Raw genomic sequence first — 20,971 nt, 5'->3', positions numbered from 1 at the left:
CCAAGCTGACCTGGATAATGGTCAATGAACATCTGACCACTATTCTCCATGATAGGGTGGCTTGTTTTGAGAAAACTTGGGACTCCTGGATGAAATATCTCTTGGAACCAGGGGCGGACTGACCATTTGGAAACTCTGGCACTGCCCGAGGGCCCGGGGTCAGTAGGGTGCCCATGAGATGCCCCTGGTACCATTTTCATAGGCTTTTTTGAGTTTGGGCAAGGACACAGGGGCCCCATGATCCCCTATTGCCCGGGGGCCCCATGAGTTGTCAGTCCCCTACTTGGAACCCTACTAGGTCGGACTGTGGGTAATGTGTAGAACCCATAGAGGCTGCAAATCCTACATCCCACACTCTGCTTTTCATCTTTCCTCTCCTATGTCCCCCCCCCCCCCCCTCTCTCTTTTTCACTCTCTTACACTTTTCTCTCCTTTTTTTTTCCTCCCCTTTATTTTGTTCTTTTTTTTTTTCCTTTTTTTGGATATAGTTAGCTCAAGGCCATAAGGGGCTCCCCTCCCTCATTGTCTGAAGAGAGTTGGAGGAAGCCCGACACGCCATACAAGCTGTGGCTGCCTCCAACACTTGGTCCGACAAAAGTTTTCTTTTTAGTTTTTTTTCTTTTTGTTGTTGACCTCGTGTTTTCAAGTCCCAGTGGGACCCCATTTTGCTATTAATGACTGATGATTGTCTTAGCTTGTTGCTTATTGTACGTTATTTTTACCAGCCCAGATAGGCTGCAGTTTGTTGAGAAATGGATGTATTATTCGATTGGGCTGTTTTGTAACACCTTTTTCTATGATAAAACAAATACACACTATTGGAAACTAAAAATCTAAATTTCAAACATGAGGTGTTTGAGGGATTCTTGTAAACAGCATGCTGTTTTAAATGCATTGTCCAATGATCCAACTTTAGTATAGGAAGAGAAAACTATGCTGTTTCACAGCTCCACTTTTAAATTTCAATATCAATCCACTCACTCTACATATGCGTAGGGTGTGAGTATCCTAGTTAAGTCCTCAGACCTGTTCTTCTGTACAGGAGCAGAGTTGGATGTACAAAGTCGATATGTTTTTCTACTGTTTGCATCAGCAGATAAACAATATATGTTGGCAAATATTTATGTCCCCAAACCATGTAAAATTAGAAATTGTCTAGTTTTATGGCACCATAGCCAACCATTCTGGTGGTGGCTGAATCCAGATTTCGACAGAGTCATAGGTTGGGGAATACAAGGAAATTCTACTGGTGCTAGACAATTGAAAGAATTGGATTTATATGATGTTTGGAGAGTGAAAAATCCAGGTGACCTTACTTACTCATGTTGTTCTAGGATGTACTAATCCCTTTCTCATATAGATTTAGCCCTATGCACAGCTGGTGTCCTCCCTCGGACAGTCCTCCTATTAAGGTCCAAGGGGCCTTTCACATCATTCTCCACTCAATATTTAGCATTTATAAACATCACCTACAGGGACTCATATCCTGGAAGGTCAACATATTCTTGTTCAATTTAACCTCCTTGGCGGTATGATTCTTTCCGATTTTTTGTGCTGAAAGCAGTACCATTTTTTTGCATGGAAATATGTAGTTTTTTATTGTAGGCTGTAATTTTTAGGAATAACTCACTGAAATCTGTACGAACAAGAGTCTATTAAACATCCCGGGTAGGATAAAATTTGAAACACGAAATCATAAATTATAATTTAATAAATAATAATAAAAAAAATAATATAATAATAATAAATTTAATTCAATAATATAATCAAACCAAAAACACTGAAATTTGAAATACAGAGGCAAATTCGCACATCGCTGAGCAAAGTCGCAAAATCGTTTTCAGTGTCTGATGACGAATTTCCCCACGAATCATTATCACTCAATTCTGCAAGTGGTTCTGATTTACTATCGCTGTTCTAAAACCGCTTTTGACGTAAAGGGACCCTTTTTGGATGCCATGGACTTTTCTAAGTTTCCAGGCAGAAAGAACATTCAAAATGCAGGCAGGGCACAGGACAAAGCAGTAGGGACAAAATATATGTGAAATGCATCGAAACAGCAATGACAGAAAAAATGAAATTTTTAAAAAATTTCAAATTTCCCGCCGGTTCCGGCGCCCGTACGTCCCGACGTCACAGGGACTGGAACACAGAAGCCGGATGCCGGCAGGGGACACATCGTGGGAGCGAAGGACAAAGTAAGTGCTGCAGGGACCCCCAGAGCAACGCCGCATGGTAAGCCCGAGTGTAGCTCAGGGTTACCGCTCTTGGTATAGAAATTTTACCCCAAGCTACACTTAGGAATACCGCTAAGGAGGTTAAAGGATAAGTTCACTTTTTTGCCAAAAAATAATAAGTGCACTTTTTTGCAGGTAAACAAAATGTGCATTTATTATTTTTGTCTGCAGTAAAGCATTGCACCAGCAATCAACAGATCTCTGGTGCCATACAGGTCTCCTGCAGACTGTCAGAATATCTGCTTCCCCATACCTGAAGAATCAATGAACTACTACAGTGCTCCACAGTGCCATGGCAGTTCATTGAAGACTAAAAGCCAACAGCCGCTAAGGCTGTCAAGATTTGTAGTTCATTCATTCACAGAACTCTCTGAATGAATGACATGGCTTTGTGGGTGAAGCCCTGCACAGCTATGCTGTTTTTAAATCTGACAGGTATTACTGGGAACTTCTCGCCGTACTTCTGTCACAGGGAGGGGGCATTGGGAACATGTTACATGTTCCACCTTAAAAAGGGGTGGAATTGTAACATGTTTCAAAGGTGAACTTATCCTTTAATTATGGAACCAAAAATGATTATGTCAACTCTTGCGATTTTCATGCAGAATAAAGGTTCTGCATCTAGCATGTCACCAGTGGTGTATCTACGTTTTGTGCTGCCCTATAGGCAACACAAAAATTGGCCACTTAACACCACCCCCCTTCCACGGAAAGGAGCCTGACACCGACCAACACCCCTCCCCTCCCCCCTGCAGAGAGAGGCTGACATTGGCCAACAACAGCCCTGCCCCCCCACCTGAGAGAGCTTTTCACTACCACCGCCCCCCATACACTGGCCAATCCCCAACCCCCCCCCCCCTGTCGAATAAGAAATGACATTCACCTCCACAGCTCTGGACATCCCCAGGAATGAGAGTCGGGCTCTGCATACAACATCAAGCAGCCCACAGCCCCTCTCGGATCCCACCTCGTAATCATGCCATGTGTGTTTCTTCTTCCTTCCCTTCTTCTGAGGGACAGTGCTGCCCCCCTGAAGAAGTGCCGCCCTAGGCAAATGCCTTGTTTGCCTTGTGGTAAATACACCCCTGAATGTCACTCTGGGATGCCATGAAAGGTATACTTATAAAGCATATATCCAGAGTTAAATCTTCTAATAGACAATGGAAAGAAACATCAATGAAAGAGGTGCAAGCAGAAAGACAGTTTATTGCAGACCCTAATCCCTCCAATCAGAATAGGTAGGAGACAGCCCAACAATTTAAAAAAAAAACACCAAGCCCTGAAAAAAGAAGAACAAAGGAAATTTTTTTCAATAACAAAAAGATTTTGTAGAAGGGGAAAGTATGGGGCATTTATTAGCAGTTATAGCAAGGTCCCAATAAGACTTTCCTGCAATTACCTCAATTACTGATACTCAAGCAGAGATCCTTACAGATACAACAAGTATTTTGTCCTGTTTCAGATAATGTTATCAAGACTGGTACAGAACAAAATTTGAGGGTCCTAATCAGCTAGCAGAACATATCTTATACAACCCAACTATTCCTAAACTAAGGACCCTATAGAGAATCAGACTGATTCCCCATTTGCAATGAAGGAAAATATGGAGGCAGTGGCAGATTTATCTGATACAAAACCCCAGGCCTTGATGGCTTACTTACTAAAATATTTAAAGGATATGCTCATATATTACTACCTGGATACTAGAAATGGTGAAAGAAGCATTTTCCCAGGGCTCCCTTCCTGAATTTATGCAGGAAGCGATTATAGTGAGGAAACTTAAACTGGGCAAGATGCCTAATACCATGAATTACATCGGTCCTTATCACTTCTTAGCACAGATGTAAGAATACTAGCCAACGTTTTAGCTAATAGACTTACAAAATGTATGCCTAAACCTATCCATAAGGATCAATTGGGATTTCTCTCTACTAAATTCACAGACACTAAGGCTCTAGAATCAATTGGGACAAGTCTGTCGTGCCCCTTCTAGACCCATTGGAACAAGAGTTAACCCCTATAGCTTCCAAAATCAAAATTGTCAATTCCTTCAAATATTTAGGAGTTATTATCCCGGGGGTCATTGAGTACCCATATTTAAACTTAACACCACTGCTAGTTAGGCTTAAGCAGAAATCTACTAACTGGTGTAGGTTACCTTTACCAGTTATAGGTCATTCAAGTATAATTAAAATGATATGGGCACTCCAATTATTTTATATCTTACACAATTTCCTTGTTTGGATATCACAAAAGTGGAACAGCAAATAGCCACCCTCTTCAGGGACCTCATTTGGAGAAAGGAATTCCCTCGTACCAAGCAGATCACTCTCCAACTTGTGAAAGATGCCGGTGGATTAGCTGTGCCCCATGCTAAAATGTGCTCTTTTTGCCTCTCAGCTGTGACACTTTATGGGTTAGCCTGAGCAGATAAGGCAGACCCCATTCAGGCAATAATACTATCTCTTAACTTGGAATACCCTCTGATCTGATTGGTTGTATAAGACAGCAATATTCTTGTCTAAGGTAGGGACCATTTTGGTTTTTTAAACAGTATAACTTGTGGTCAGAGGTGGCTCTAGGCTTTGTGAGGCCTTAGGCAAAACTTAGACATGGGGCCCCACTCACTCCCATAATGGGAAAAATAATTCAAGCAATGAAAACTAGCTGGGGGATGGGTAAGGCAATCATTGGCAACCGCAGGCCAAGACATGAGATGCCAAATGCCACACTGCTGTGACTGCACTAACCCCTCATCTACCTCACTGATAATGCTGTCCTGTGGAGAGTCCCTCTTATAGGCCCAGCATTGATAATACTGTAGATGAGAGGGGTAACGTGTGCGGACGCAGCATCACTCCTTATTGGCTGGTGGACAGAGCTCCAGAAGGGTTACTTGAAAGGTGAATGTGACAGGGCTATTAGCACTGCCTGAGCACAGCAGCATTAAGGTCCCCTGTCCCTCGAATTTGTGGTAATGTGGTAGGCCAGTGTTTCTCAACTTTATCTTCGAGGAACTCCTGGCAAAAAGTTTGAGATCTTGGGGAAGCCCTGAAATAATGTTCACATCTACAGCTCACGGAACATAATCCATGAGCTGTTGATAATACCAATTCCAAATACTATTAAATAAAAGAACAAGTAAGAAAACATACCTATTTAATATGAACCTTGTGCTTTTTCTGCAGTGATGCTGCATTCTGGTTCCAACTTGGGATAGACAGTGTGTGACAGTGTGTGTGGGGGCAGCAGGGCAGGGTACTGGGGCTCAGGAGGGCATACTACATGAGAGATAAGCAGGGCACATTACATGGAAGCAGAGCACATTATGTGGAAACAGGACACATTACACAAGAGCAGGACACATTACATGAGGCCAAGGCACATTATGTGGGAATAGGGCACATTACATGGAGGCAGGGCACATTATGTGGGAACAGAGCACATTACATGAGGGCAAGGCACATTATGTGGGAGCAGGGCACATTACATGGAGGCTGAGCACATTACATGTGACAGAGCCCAGGGTACATAGCATGGGACAGGGCACATTACATGGGACAGGGCAAAGGGCAAATTACATGGTACAGAGCACATTGCATGGGACAGGGCACATTGCATGGGACAGAGCACATTGCATGGGACAGAGCACATTGCATGGGACAGGGTACAGGGCACATTACATGGGACAGAGCACATTACATGGGACAAAGCACAGGGCCCATAGCATGGGACAGGGCACATTACATGGGACAGAGCACAGGTCACATTACAAGGAACAGGTCACATTACATGGGACAGAGCACATTACATGGGACAGAGCACATTGTATGGGACAGACTGTTAGGCATAGTGTGGGGGACACAGCTGGGCACACTACTGTAACAGCTTTCCTCTTCTACCTGGCTTCAGAGGCGGCTTTCAACAGTCCTCCAGTGGTGTGCTGTTCCCTGCCGGCCCCTCCTTCTATCCTGTCCATCCCAGATGATGTCACATACAAGCACCCAGGATGGACAGGAGGGGCCGGCAGGGAACAGCACGCTAAAGCCAATAGTATGCCAGCCACTTTCCTGCACCTGTGTCCATGTGATCTACCTGTCAGCTGCCTGTGACTGATAGGTAGATCGCCACGGAACCCCTGTTAGGAAACACTGCATTGGGCAAATTAGTTGGCCATGAGGCCCCTGTGAGTGCAAGGCCTTAGGCAACTGCCTAATTTGCCTAATTAAAGAGCCAACTCTACTTGTGGTGAGTGGCAGGCTGCACCGCTTGTGGACATAGCGAGCAGTCAAGCAAAACCCCCAGCGTGACACTAACCTTCTGGGCAAAACCAGGACTTTGCCTGAAGACTGTCCCCAATGTGTAGGTGGTGGGTGAAGATGGACCCTTGATCCACCCTCCTGGCTGTGTGCTTCACACCCTCACTCCTAAGGCCTCCAGATACTAGGCACCTTCTGCAGGCAGACAAAAGCAGAGCACACGCTCTCTCTCTCTCTGCATACTTTAATGCTGGCCAATGAATGCACTCCAAGGGCAAAATATAGTTTAAATTGCTTTACTGAACATGGTACAATTGCAGTCTAGTCAAGGCATGGCTCTACATAGCATGGCTTAGTAATAAATTCCATCACAAGCCATCAAGTTGATTATAATAATAATAGTGCAGCGCTATATCATAAAATTACAATATAATTATTAGTACCTAAATAAGTAATAATAGATAAATAAATATATAAATATAATAAACATGCAAAAAACAATACTATGGTGATAAGATCCAATGCGGATCTATTTGGCACCAAACAACTCTATAATGCCCAATAATGTGTTGTGAGGTCCTCTCCAAGGCCTCATGAAGTGCAAACAAACAAGTCAACACAAATGACTAGGATAATCTCTACCCAGAAAAATATAATTCCAATAAACAACCCAAATCCCTACTAGTGTAAAATATCTGTGATTCCCCTAATACGGGGGAATAACCTCCTCACACAAAGTGACCAGTGTTTATACAAGCACTCAACATTAAATGACAAAAATAATCAGTGACAGATAAACATAAAATAAAAAAATCTCAAAATGTCCAAAAAATCTCAGATGAATTGTGCTCCAACATATATAAAATTAAATTCCATGCAAAGTGATAAGGTGAACGTGTATTCACACCAGCTGTACGAATCCTCAGTGGCTAAAATGCCCCCTCACCTCCTTTCTGCGACCCACTGGGCCACCTCGCTTTCAGGATCACCCCAGGATCTTTCACAGGCAGTATCAGGTTACTAGATGGTATCCAACAGTAATCTCCCTCTCAGGTGGCACTTACGCTTCTCCGGTCCTCTCCCGATATAAGTATCCACTAAATTGTATACTCTCCCATCCGGACCATGATTAGAAACAAAAGATCCTCCATAGTGTAGTAGGTTTAAGTAATATGTGTTTATTTTAATAATATAAAATGCCCACTCACTTGCAAACAGCAACACAAATGCTTCTGAACCTCATGCTATGGTGTACTGCATGGTTTCAGGAAATGGGTGTGCTAAGATGGCGTCCACACCGGATGTACGTCACCGTGTACCGGAACTACATCACCGCGTACCAGCGCGTTGCGTCACTATCTTCACGTCACTTCCTCAGGGTAATCGCGATTGGTGACCAGCTCACTTATTTATAGGAGGCCTAAATGCCAATCAATGTTAAGGAAGGCGGAACTCCATTTTCTAGGAGGCTTCCTATGGGGGCACTTGCCAGGTAGAAGGAGAATAGGAGTGTAGATGGGGGCTCAAGAAGAGGTGGTTTGGGACCGCTCTGTGCAATTCCACTGCACAGAGTAGGTAAGTATAAACCTATTTGTTATTTTAAAAAAATAGCATTTACAATCACTTTAAGCATTGTGAAGGATTGCTGTGGGACTCCAGCTCCCTCCTTAAATTTACACTGAAATATTGACCTTTGAATCTGCATATTATCAGCAAACATGTTGCCAGGTGGAGCTTACAAATCAGAATTAAGAGCAATTCTTTGGTGTTTTTTATTTATTTATTTTTTTTAATTAAGACTACTGTTTCTTGCTGTTCCCCATGGTTGAACTTAAAAAACTGCATCTGCTGTCCAAGACTAGATAAACAATTCCCCATTGACAGCAAGCTATTCCGGAAAAGCCACTTCCCAAGTCTAAACAAGGAAGGGGTCTGGTATGGATTTTCAGGGGACCAGGATTGCAGGCTGATGTCATTGACCACATATGGTCATCGTAATCATATATGGTCAATGAAGTCACTCAAGATACCCTTTGGCTGAGATTTGTATTTGAAACAAGCTGAATGTTACCAAGATCAATGGTTGCTAGGATGTTGGTAGCCCCCTGCATCCTAGCAACAAATAACATTGTGTAGGCAGCTGCATCCTAGCAACCAATGAAGCTTGCAGCTCACACAGCCTCATTGGTTGCCAGTACATAGGCAGCCAAGGCTACACATCATCATTAACTGTTATGGTGTAGGTGGCTGCTTGGGTACTAGCAACTAATGATTTGGTGGCAGCCCTGAGTTGTCATTTAGTAGCAGTAGTGATATCACCAGTAAATGAATGACTATTGGCTGCAAAAGCCAGAGGTCCAGGCGGATGTACTAGCCAACTCATGGTCAATATAAACCTGAAGCTCGTTGACTAAATTATTCCAACAATCTCTTGACCTTATTATTAAATATAAAAAATATAAAGTTTAGCTATATTTTTTACTTTGTCCAGCTTTTAGCATAGATTTATATGGTGTTTTCGAGAGTCAGTAACCATGTGGATATTTCCTTGGTTACTAACAGTTAACCATGCTAAATGTATTCTTTATACTAAAACTTTGCAGGTTATTACCAATTATTTATCTAGGCAGACAAAATGTATATACACCACCTTGTTATTGTCCTTGGTCAACCTTGGCCAAGCCACTTTTTCCTTCCACTTCCTCAGGAAGCAAGTAATTGATCGATCTGAACGTTTCTCCCTAGAATCCTGAGGAGAGAGGGTTCACTGAGAAATCTTGCTTAATTATGAGCACATAAAAGTTTGCAAATTGACATTGATAAATCACCAGCTAAAGAAATAATTGATATGGACACTTACTTTAGGTTGTATTTTGTCAAATAACTCGAATTCATTGTACATTTGAACATTATCTTCATTTAAACAGCTGTGAAGCAAAATAAACATTATTAGCCATCAAATTATATCACCACTGAAGCACTCTCCAACTTCCCAAGTGATTCTCTCTATGTTATTATTATTATTATTATTATTATTATTAGAAAAAGCAAAAAATACAGACAATAACAGAAGACAAAGGCAATACGAAGACAAAAAATTGAGTAAAGCTGGATGGGGTACCCCTAACAGCATATCTCACATTTTGGGAGTCCAAGGTTATTAGATGAAGAAAGACTAAACCAATACTGGTGATCAGCTAGGAAGGAATATTTGTTATCTGATTTTTTTTTTTTAATTCGGTAAAAGGGCATTTAAAGGTTAACTCCACTTTTGTTGAAAATAAAACACCCCCTGAGTGGTCTATGTACATTCCTACCTTTTGTTATTCTAAAGATATAGTTGTTTGTCTGTGTCCATGTGCAGAGTGAATGGGAGTGATTTTATAATTCTCAATCAGCTACTGCACTTGCAGGGTACTAATACGGAAAGTGGTAGGATCTGAATTCCTTTAGACCTGATTTCCCTTTGGAAATCTAAATTTTGTTGCAGAGGATGTCCAAAATCTGACTCTTATCTTAGTGTAGACTTCTGGGAAAATCAGTGAGCCAATCACACATGCAGGACACGGCTGTGTACAGAATGCCTCCAGACTGACATATTAAATTGAATTTTACAGGAAATTACAGCACTGCAGATTGAAAAGGAAAGGTAATTTTAATAACATTCAATTACAAATTGACTTGTGTAGCAATTGTATATGGTATATTCATTTTTTTTTTTGCCATTTTTCCTAGGAAAGTGGAGTTAACCTTTAACCACTAAATACTACTAAATTCTCCTATAGGAAACGATGACGGCAGCTTTATGTGATGGATAAAAATGTTTTTACTATTCTACTACTAACATGAAACTCACATGATCGAAGATATTATCTTTTTTTTATATTTAACCATTTTTTTATTGCAATTTGTCATAGAAAAAGAGCACAATGTACATCTTACAGTAAAACATAGTTTGATACATTATTAGACACCACTCTATTAGTAATTACTGGCTGGTGATCAAGACCCAATGTCAACCCATCGCCCTATATAGGAAGAAGATGCTACCTTTTTGTATACCTTAAGACACACAAGCATAACAATTGTGCTGAGTATAGTCATTAAAAGCATGTTATGCCTTCACTTGTGCTCACCTCCACTGCCACCAGAATAGGGTTGGGGGGAAAATCAGCTTGGGTTGATGCGACTTGAGTACAACCAGCATTTTTCATTTGATTATTGCCAGCGGATATAACCGCTAGCAATAATCACTGGGTGTTCTCCCAGCAGAGGATGCCCAAAATCTGATTTGTATCTTCTGAGAAAATCAATGACCCAATCACACAAGCAGGCCATTTCGGGGAGTGGGGGGGTTCCATACACCAAATGCAATTCATTTTACAAAAAAATACAGCACTGGTCGCTGTCAGGGATCGGGGTGTGACCAGAAATGTGTGGACTGACACAGGGAAGTAGCAGGCTTCAGGAACACAGGCGTAGTCAGGGCTGGAGAGGTGGAATGGTCAGGCGGGCCGTAAGGTACCGTCAGGCACCGCCCGGCGGGATCTCTAGTGACCCACAGACCAGGATTCCCCAGGGCACGGAGTCTAAGCCCCAGTCTGCCTTTTCACCAGAGCCCCTGATGGTGGGGATGGACTTGGCGCAGGACTGAGACCAGGTCACGGCCCCTGAGTGCACCCAACTGTGATAGAGGGGTCCGCCGAGGGTATGTACCGGGGGAAAGCCTAATGTGAAGGGGCTGGCAGGTTTGGACAGTAGTGACTGGATTCGTGCGGGATGGATGGATCGTCTGGGTAGTGTCAGGCGTAGTCAGGCAGGCCAGGTCAGCAACGTGCGGGCAGTGAGGTACCGGAGGAGCAGGCAGAGAATAGTCAGGGTCACAAGCCGGATTCAGTAACTCACGGGCAGTGTGGTACAGAGGATCAGGCAGAAGGATGGTGAGGCAAGCCAGGGGTTCAACAGGAGACGGTCAGCAGAGGTCAGGATCAAAGCAGGGTCAGCAACTAGGCAGATAGGCAGGAACACAGGATACCCGGTACAGGGGCTCATGGGAAACATACACCAAGGCACTGACTGCAGGTCTGGCCATTCCTTAAATACACCTCCTGCAATCAGCCCCAGGTGTTGGCTGATTGCAAGAGTGAGCTTCTGGCTGCTGAGAGCACCCGCTGGTCAGCCCTGGTACTGCAGCCCACACGGCAGGTGAGTCCCACCACCAGTGTTGAGTCCATTCCTGACAGTCGCTAACAATCATCACTGGGTGTTCTGCAACCACACTGACTGTGTTGATGTGAAAATTCCACCACGTATAACCAGCTTAATCCTTTAAAAAAAAGTATTAAAAGTAACATAAAAAAATTGAAGGGTCCTAGGTTATAAGGCATTTATGTTGATCTGGACACAATGATGCTAAAAATATTCACCAGAAAAATTGACCGTTTGATTTTTGACACGTTAATCTTCTTTGTGATAATATTAAAGTTTATTCAGACTATGTTTTCTAAGTTATAAAGCAATATCTGACTTCAATATTTTGATGTCTCTATGTACAGTACTGAGCTAACATTTTAGGCAAGTGTGAAGAAATCGTGTAACATATGAATGCTTTCAAAAATATAGATATTACTTGTTTATTTTTATCAATTTAAAAAATACATAGGGAGCACAAGAAAAATCTAAATCAAATCAATATTTGAATACCCTTTGACTTCAAAACAACATCAATTTTTTTAGGTACACAAATATACACTGAGGTAGATTTACTAAAACTGAAGCACTCCGAATCTGGTGCAGCTGTCCATGGTAGCTAATCAGCCTTTAACGTCAGCTTGTTCAATTAAGCTTTGGCAATAAATCCTGGAAGCTGATTGGTTTCTATACAGAGCGTCACCAAATTTTGCACTCTCCAGTTTTATAAAATGACCCCCAAAGTCTTTGAAGGAAATCAGCAATAGTCAGCAATATGTGTACATTTCGATTTTGTTTTCAAATTCTACTCAAATAATTAATTGTTTCAGACAAAAATTAGTTTAGTTATTCTGGATTCGTTTAAATTCACTACTATTGAAATGGATGCATCCAAATCTCTGAATACTGAACGTTTTGTCTGAATTTCGATTCGGAATATAACAAACTATACATGTCTGCCCTCTGGTGATCAGGTATTTGAGCATTTTATTATATATTTACTGACTACTATTTCTCCAGCCACTATTAGACACCTAAGAGAAAAAGGATTTCTTCAATCAGTCACAAGAGTTTTTTCCTCGCTGTGTTTTTTTTGTGTGTGTAAGAGCATAGGGGTCAGTACTGTAAGACTGGGAGAACATATGGGTCAGTACTGTGGGACTGGGAGAACATATGGGTCAGTACTGTGAGACTGGGAGAACATATGGGTCAGTACTGTGGGACTGGGAGAACATATGGGTCAGTACTGTGAGACTGGGAGAACATATGGGTCAGTACTGTGAGACTGGGAGAACATATGGGTCAGCACTGGGAGAACATATGGGTCAGAACTGTGAGACTAGGAGAACATATTGGTCAGTACTGTAAGACTGAGAGAACATATGGGTCATTGCTGTGAGAGTGAGAGAACATATGGGTCTGTACTGTGAGTCTGGTAGAACATGTGGGTCAGTACTGTGAGACTGGGAGAACATATGGGTCAGAACTGTGAGACTGGAAGAACATATGGGTCAGTACTGTAAGAACATATGGGTCAGTACTGTGAGACTGGGAGCCGGGGCGGACTGACAACTCATGGGGCCCCTGGGCAATAGGGGATCATGGGGCCCCTGTGTCCTTGCCCAAACTCAAAAAAGCCTATGAAAAAGGTACCAGGGGCATCTCATGGGGCCCCTTACTGACCCCAGGCCCTCAGGCAGTGCCCGAGTTTCTAAATGGTCAGTCCGCCCCTGACTGGGAGAACATATGGGTTAGTACTGTAAGACTGGGAGAACATATGGGTCAGTACTGTAAGACTGGGAGAACATATGGGTCATTGCTGTGAGACTGCGGGAACATATGGGTCGGTACTATGAGACTGGGAGAACAAATGGTCCAGTACTGTGAGACTGGGAGAACATATGGGTCAGTACTATGAGACTGGGAGAACAGATGGTCCAGTACTCTGAGACTGGGAGAACATATGTGTTAGTACTGTGAGATTGGGAGTACATATGGGTCAGCACTGGGAGAACATATGGGTCAGTACTGTGAGACTGGGAGAACATATGGGTTAGTACTGTTAGACTGGGAGAACATATAGGTCAGTACTGTAAGACTGGGAGGACATAGGGGTCATTGCTGTGAGAGTGGGAGAACATATGTGTCAGCACTGTGTGTACACAGGGGTCAGTAATGTGGGGACATGTGAGGATTGAAAAAAACACAACATACACATGGAAATGGTAACTGCTTGGGTCTGATTTCATAATATATTTTACACACGTACACACTTTATTTTGACTTTCTGAATTACGTGTACATATGTCAGTAAAATAAAATTTGGAAACATAGAGCACCATCCTGACTGGCTGAAGTTTGCTGGTTTCTAACTTTTTAAATTGGCTACTTGATCTCTTGGAGATTTCGTTTGACTAAATGTACAAATGTCAGCCAGCTATCTCTCAGTACATATATACCACTGTCAGTTCTAAAGACCAGCTCTTGCTGGAAAACCAATGGCTGCAAGCACTCATCTGTGTATTCTGGCAGGGGAGGGCACAGGCATCCCTGAAGCTGAACCTAGAATGCAAGCCCCACCCCTGCTCCTCCTACAATATTTAACTGCGGCTATGTCTAGAAGGATGGGATGTGGAGAGAGGAATAATGAGACATGTATTCCAAGTAAGGTGATCATTCGATCTGCTCAATATGCACTTTCCAACTTAAAGTTCAGAAGTATTGCTGAGCTACCCGGTCCCAGTGCTGGTGATAATATCTGTTTGTAGTACTTTACAGAGATTGTTTTATTAGTGGTTAGTAATCTATTAAAGTGAAAACAATGGAAATTATGGGATTTATTTATGTAGCACTAATCCCCTGGGGGTTGCTGATGAACTTGGTTCCCTCAATGGTCCTGCACAGCCAGTTAGCATGTTCCACACACCATCCGTATACATAAATCAGGCCTTGAGTGTTGGTTTTGTTATTTTACTGAGGGGATTAAAATTGGATGGGGTAAGGGTGTATAGGATGCCCAAGGGATGGGAAATCTGAGGACAACTTACTGAACTATTCACAGTCTCTCTTCCTCTGACACAGTCTCTGGTGAAAGGCTTGCCAGCAGCTCCAGTTGTACTACCCGAGACCTTAGATGAACTCCTCTTCACCCAGAAATCTGGAGACTCTCTTCCTGAGCAGGGAATCTGGCTCCTGTCCCTTTAAGTGGATACCAGTCACTAGTAGAAGGCTGATCTGGTTTCCCACCACCAGATTGCTCCTTACCCTATCCGCCCAGGGGGTGCAGGTGTACTCACTCAGATCCTCTTCTGTACTGCTTGCAGGTCAGCTGCTGCTAGCAGGCCTATCAGCTGGGCTGCTCCTTCCCTGCCATACAGGTGGTCCTTTCTCAGGGGACCAGTGAGTTGTGAGTTATCCTCCTTTCCAGCTCCAGGCTCGCAGGCAGGACCCATCCCACCTGACCACCTGGCAGCCTTCCTCCTCCAGCCTCACATCTTCCTGCTTCTCACTCTTTTCCCACCACCACATTCCTGCTACTGAGCAGGCTCTTCCACTTTTAAGGGAGTCCCAGCCCCTTGCCAAGCTTCCTGTTGGGGTCTGGCCGAGGTCCCTCAGGAGTGTAGACAGACAGAGATCCACCCACTGCCTCCAAGGCCCTCCTCTGAAAGCCTCAGAACAGGGAGAAATTCCAGAGGGGCTGGCCTGCAGAGTCTCTCAGTCCTTACCAGAATTTGACCCCTCTGGCTTTCTCACCTGAGCTTCTAATCAGCTCCTAACTAACCATTAGGGTCTAGCTCCCCCTAGCTAAACTAGGAGGCTGCAACATTTACTAAAGCTGGTGCACTTCTGGAAACCAATCAGCTTCCAGATTGTATTGCTAAAGCTTAATTGAACAAGCTGTGGTTAGAAGCTGATTGGCTCCCATGCACAGGTGCATGAGATTCTGAGTGAACCAGCTTTAGCAAATCTCCCCCTATGATACTACTTTAGGCAAGGAACTATGAAAAAGCTCAGTGAATTGAGGAGAGTCAAACATACAGTACTCAAGTGATTCTTGTGAAGCTTGTACCCAAAATTCAGGAGTTTCCCAAGATGAACGGAATGCATTTTTATAACATAAATGTATGCGTATGATATTTTTTAGTAATGATTTCTTGATGACTGTTATTGGATAATTAACTAATAAGGATTTCTGAATAGACTTAAGTAGAACTAAAGGCAACACTTTTTTCAGTTTTAGAGTAAGGGAGAGTTTACGTTCCCATCAGTTTTTTTGGCCATCCGTTTCCCATTGAGAAGATTTCCCTTCACTTCCTGTCCCATAGCCAAGCGGAAATCCTTCCAAAGTGAAGAAGTCCCTGCTTGTTACCAGAACTAGTGTCCCTATTGGAGGATTTCCCATCTATTACTGTTCTGGAGACAGCTTAAAATTTGGGTTTTTGATCACTTTCAGTAATAATGGTAAACAGGATAAATAGAGAGATTTTCCCTAATGAGGACACAGACCGCAATAAAAAAAAAAGGTTTGCCTTTAGTTAGGCTTTACTTATTTACACTGTTTATGATATAAATAATATATCGATTTATTGGTTTGAATGCACACACGGTTCCCCTAGGAGTATTATCCCCTGATGTATTAGCATGAAAATTACCTGAAAATAACTTTATTGGGTTCAATTTCCACCTTGACATCTCGACTGTTTTCTACGCAGAATTCCATAAAGACATACCTTACTCGGTCATACCACAAGACTTTTGCGTGTTGTCTGAAAAGCAAGCATATCCATTAGAAAAAGAAAGGGTATAATAATATCCTGTCCACTAAGTGAAATTTACTTTTTTTGTGTGATACAAATGCACAGAAAACGAAACAAACAAGATACTATTTCTCCATCAGATTGCTCTTATTGAAAACTGTGATGTTATGTTCTCCAATCATCAACAACCTCCATCTATTAATTCTTCTCTTTAACCCAACTGTCATTACCATAATTATTTTTGAACAACACTTGTTTTACGACAATAAATATTAACCACTTGACCTCTGGAAGGTTTTACCCCCTTCATGACCAGATCATTTTTGCTATTCATCACATAAATAGAAGTTTCTTTTGGTAGTATTTCATAACCACTGGGTTTTCTATTTTTTTATTATATAAATGATGGTGAAAAAAATATATTTTCTACCTTCTGCTATAAAACATATAAAATAAAATAAAATTTCTTCATAGGTTTAGCCCAAAATGTATTCTGCTCAGGGGCAGACTGACCATTTGGAAACTCGGGCATTGCCCGAGGGCCCAGGGTCAGTAGGGGGCCCCATGAGATGCCCCTGGTACCTTTTTCATAGGCTTTTTTGAGTTTGGGCAAGGACACAGGAGCCCCATGATCCCCTATTGCCCGGGGGCCCCATGAGTTGTCAGTCCGTCCCTGATTCTGCTACATGTCTTTGGTAAAAAAAAAAATCCCAAAAGGTGTATATTGTTTGGTTTGTGTGAAAGGTATACTGTCTACAAACTATGGAATATATGCACTGGAATTTATGCAGCTTTTAAGCAGGTCTGATTTTCTGACTGCCTAACACAGTTCTTGAGGTGCTGAAATGGTAGGAAAGTACAAACACCCACCCAAATGACCCTTTTTTGGAAAGTAAATACCCCGATATATGTATTGAGAAGAATGTTGAGTCCTTGGAAGATCTTGTTTTTTGTCACAAGTTTTTGGAAAATGAATTTTTCATTTTTAAACACAAAGTTGTCACTTTACTGAGATATTTGTCACTCGTGTCATGGGTATGTGTGACATTACACCCAAAACACATTCTACTACTTCTCCTAAGTATGAGGATTTTTTGGGAGCCTAGCTTTTTATGGGGGCCCAAAATTTAATGAACACCTTCAGACTTTAAAAAGGCCTAACTTGCACGTTTGATTTCTTGACTACCTATCACAGTTTCAAAGACCCTATAATGCCAGGATAGTACAAACATCCCCCCCAAATGATGCCTTTTTAGAAAGTAGACAATTCAAAGTATTTGCTAAGAGGCATGGTGAGTATTTTGCAGATCTCATTTGTTGCCACGTTTTTGGAAAATGAAGAAAGAAAATGAAAATGTATTTTTTCATTTTTCAAACCCTTGTGACAAAAAAATTAGATCTGTAAAATACTCCCTATGCCTCCATCAAATACATTGGGACTGTGTACTTTCCAAAAGGGGTCATTTGGGGGGTGTTTGTACTATCCTAGCATTTTAGGACCTCCAAAACTGTGATAGGTAGTCGCAAATCAAATGCGCAAGTTACGTCCCTAGCTCACTGCTAGGATACCAAAATATCACACACATATGGTATCCTCATACTCAGTAGCAGAATGTGTTTTGGGGTGTAATGCACCGTATACCCATGACATGTGTGAGAAATATCTTAATAAACATTCCCCTCAGCAAATACCTTGGAGTGTCTACTTTCCAAAAAGCGATCATTTGGGTGGTGTTTATATTGTCCTAGCGTTTTAGGGCTCCAAAAAGGTGATAGGTAGTCAGGAAATGCAATGCCTAATTAACGCCCACTTGAAAGCCCTAAAGTGTTCATTGGAATTTGGGCCCCTGTATGTGGTTAGGCTGCCAAAAAGTCTTGCATATGCGGTATTCCCATACTCAGGAGAAGTAGCAGAATGTGTTTTGTGGTGTAATTCCACATATATCCATGGCATGTGTGAGAAATATCTCATTAAAATGACAATGTTGTGTAAAAAAATTTTTATTTTTTTGCATTTTTCGAAAAATTGTGGCAAAAAATAAAATATTCCATGGCCTACACATGCCTCTCAGCAAATACCTTGGGCAATGTATGAATTTCAGCTAATACTGTTGGGCATAAATATCACTTTGGTCCACAACCAAATGATAGAGGTTTATGGTAAAAAATATCTAAAAAAAAGTCAGGGGGCGTTGTTAAGTTGGATGTTTCCACATGAACCCCGGGCTGGACTGAGAATGGGGGGATAATGGGTGCTGTTGAATCTGGAGGCAGCCAATAAGGGTTTGAAAGCACACCTGGAAGGCTACTATTGGTGCTATGGGCCTGTACTCGAAAGCTTGGTGGCTGTGATTGCATTATGCTACTAGTGCTAGCCACCTCACCAGCGTGTACTGCACCGCTGGTGCTTGCCACTTCACCATGCAATACTGCAGGGCTAGTGTCTAAAAGGCCAGGATGTACTATGCTGCTGGTGCTTGCCAGATCCCCAAAAAAGTAATGCTGTGCTTGTACTTGCACACTGCTGTAACTGAGCATAATGATGTGTTTCTAGCACTTCGGCAACATGGCGTTGGATACGCCTGACTTAAGCAGGGACCTCTTCACCATCATCTGAGCTCCCTGTCAGGGTGCCACTGCTTTCTACAGGTTCATATTCTGAGCCTGATTCTGACAGTGAGGCTTCCCCTTCAGTCTCATTTGTCATGCTCAGAATCCTGTACGCCTCCTCACTAGAGTACCTTTTTTTTTTACATTTTGGGCACTAACTTTACAGATACCTAGTGGCGACTATGGGAGAAAGAGCTCCTGGCTAGCAATCAGGTACCGCCTGTACGCTAGAAATAAAATTAACTGCTAGTGCTAGCAGAGACCAGGCCTCATCTTGCTTACAATGTGGTTTGTTTTGAGGGCAATGTATCTGAGGTAGCAGTAATCAGAAAAATTATACTGATACTGCACTTGTCTGGCAAGAAGGGGGGGGGGCATTTGGGGCTAATTGCAAGTGCTGGCAGTGAGTCATGGCTGATCCTGCTCACACTTTGTTTTTGGGAACACTAGTCTAGTTGTTCTGACCATGACCAGGATACGGACAGCAACGTATAGTGGGGCGGGCAATCAGGTACTGGTGCTAACTGACAGTGATCATACTGTACACTGTACTAATGACACTGAGTCAGGGCCTGGGTCCAAACCTGGGACCTCTGCTGTGTCTGGCAATGTTTCTTCTTGCTGAACCACCTGGAATGCTGGACAGCTTCTTGGACAATTCCTTGAATAATCCTGCTTTGACCTTGGTTGTTCTAAACCTTGAACTTCCTGATTTAAGCCATGTCTCTGCACTTCCTGCTTGCCAGCCTATTGTGCCGTCTCCAGCCAATATCTAGCTCTTATCTCTCTTGTTGCCATCCATACCTTCTCTACCACTTGTTACCAACCTTTGGCTTGTTCCTTGACTGTGCTTCTGCTTATTTATTTATTTCAGGTACTTATATAGCGCCATCAATTTACGCAGCGCTTTACATATATATATTGTACATTCACATCAGTCCCTAACCCTCAAGGAGCGTACAATCTAAAGTCCCCATCTCACATTCATACATACACATACTAGAGCCAATTTAGACAGGAGCCAATTAACCTACCAGCATGTCTTTGGAGTGTGGGAAGAAACTGGAGTACCCGTAGGAAACCCACACAGTCACAGGGAGAACATGCAAACTCCAGGCAGGTGGTGCCAAGGTTGTGATTTGAACCAGCGACCCTAGTACTGCCAGGCGGAAGTGCTAACCATTTAGCCACTGTACTGCTTGATCCCAACCTGCAACCACTTGTTACCAACTTTTGGTTTGTTTACTGTCTATGCTTCTGTTTGATCCCTACCTGCTATATCTGCTACTGGACCATGGCTTGCTCACCTCCTAGTGGGGCAATCCTGAGGGCCACAACCTGGTGCTGACGCGCAGCAAAACCCATCTGCACCATCAGGAGCTCTGGTGAATACCAGTAAGTGCTTAGACCCCACGCCTCAGGTGAGCCCCCATCATCTGCCAGGGTGACCTGCTTGTATACCTATCCTGCTGGTTGGTGGGAGTTGCTATAGCTGCTGGTCATCAAGCCAGACCCCTGACTGTGACACATTGGTTGGGTGACGGGGTGATCAGGAGGAAAGTCAGGGGGATAACTATGTGAATAACAAGTGTATGTGTGCTCATTTTACTCACAGATCTGGCAGGCATTTCTCCCCGAACTCAACTCTGAACAGTATGTGATATCAGGGAGAAAGAGAGAGTCAGATCTGTGTGCTGTGTTTACAAACATGCTATGGTTGGTCCACAGTCTTTCGCAGTTTCACAGCCAAAATCCTTGACTCTGAGCATGCTGACAAACTCGTGCTGAGCCAAACCCCAGCACAAGCATTGGGGGGGCGCCTGCCTGTACACAAGGAAGGTCCCAGTGATGTACAGGTACGCCACGGTGCCCAGGGGAACCGCTATCCAGCAGTAAAATTACTATTGGCTGGTTGGCA

The 20,971-nt window shown here is 42.9% G+C and overlaps 1 protein-coding gene across 1 annotated transcript in view; it reads right to left on the bottom strand.

Moving 5' to 3' along the window:
- The window catches only part of PTGES3L (prostaglandin E synthase 3 like), a 62,614-nt gene that overhangs the window by 26,726 nt on the left and 14,917 nt on the right, over positions 1-20,971 (bottom strand). The window contains exons 2-4 of the mRNA XM_089654883.1: positions 16,339-16,452; positions 9,357-9,423; positions 9,147-9,245 (exon numbers count right to left, since the gene is read on the bottom strand). Coding sequence (XP_089511009.1) covers positions 9,147-9,245; positions 9,357-9,423; positions 16,339-16,452 — 280 coding nt within the window. The remainder of the gene's footprint in view (positions 1-9,146; positions 9,246-9,356; positions 9,424-16,338; positions 16,453-20,971) is intronic.

This window comes from Staurois parvus, unplaced genomic scaffold, assembly GCF_062004578.1.
Source record: "Staurois parvus isolate SC_StPar_1 unplaced genomic scaffold, SC_StPar_1.0 ptg000813l, whole genome shotgun sequence".
NCBI lineage: Eukaryota > Metazoa > Chordata > Amphibia > Anura > Ranidae > Staurois > Staurois parvus.
This window is presented reverse-complemented; position numbering and strand designations above follow the sequence as displayed.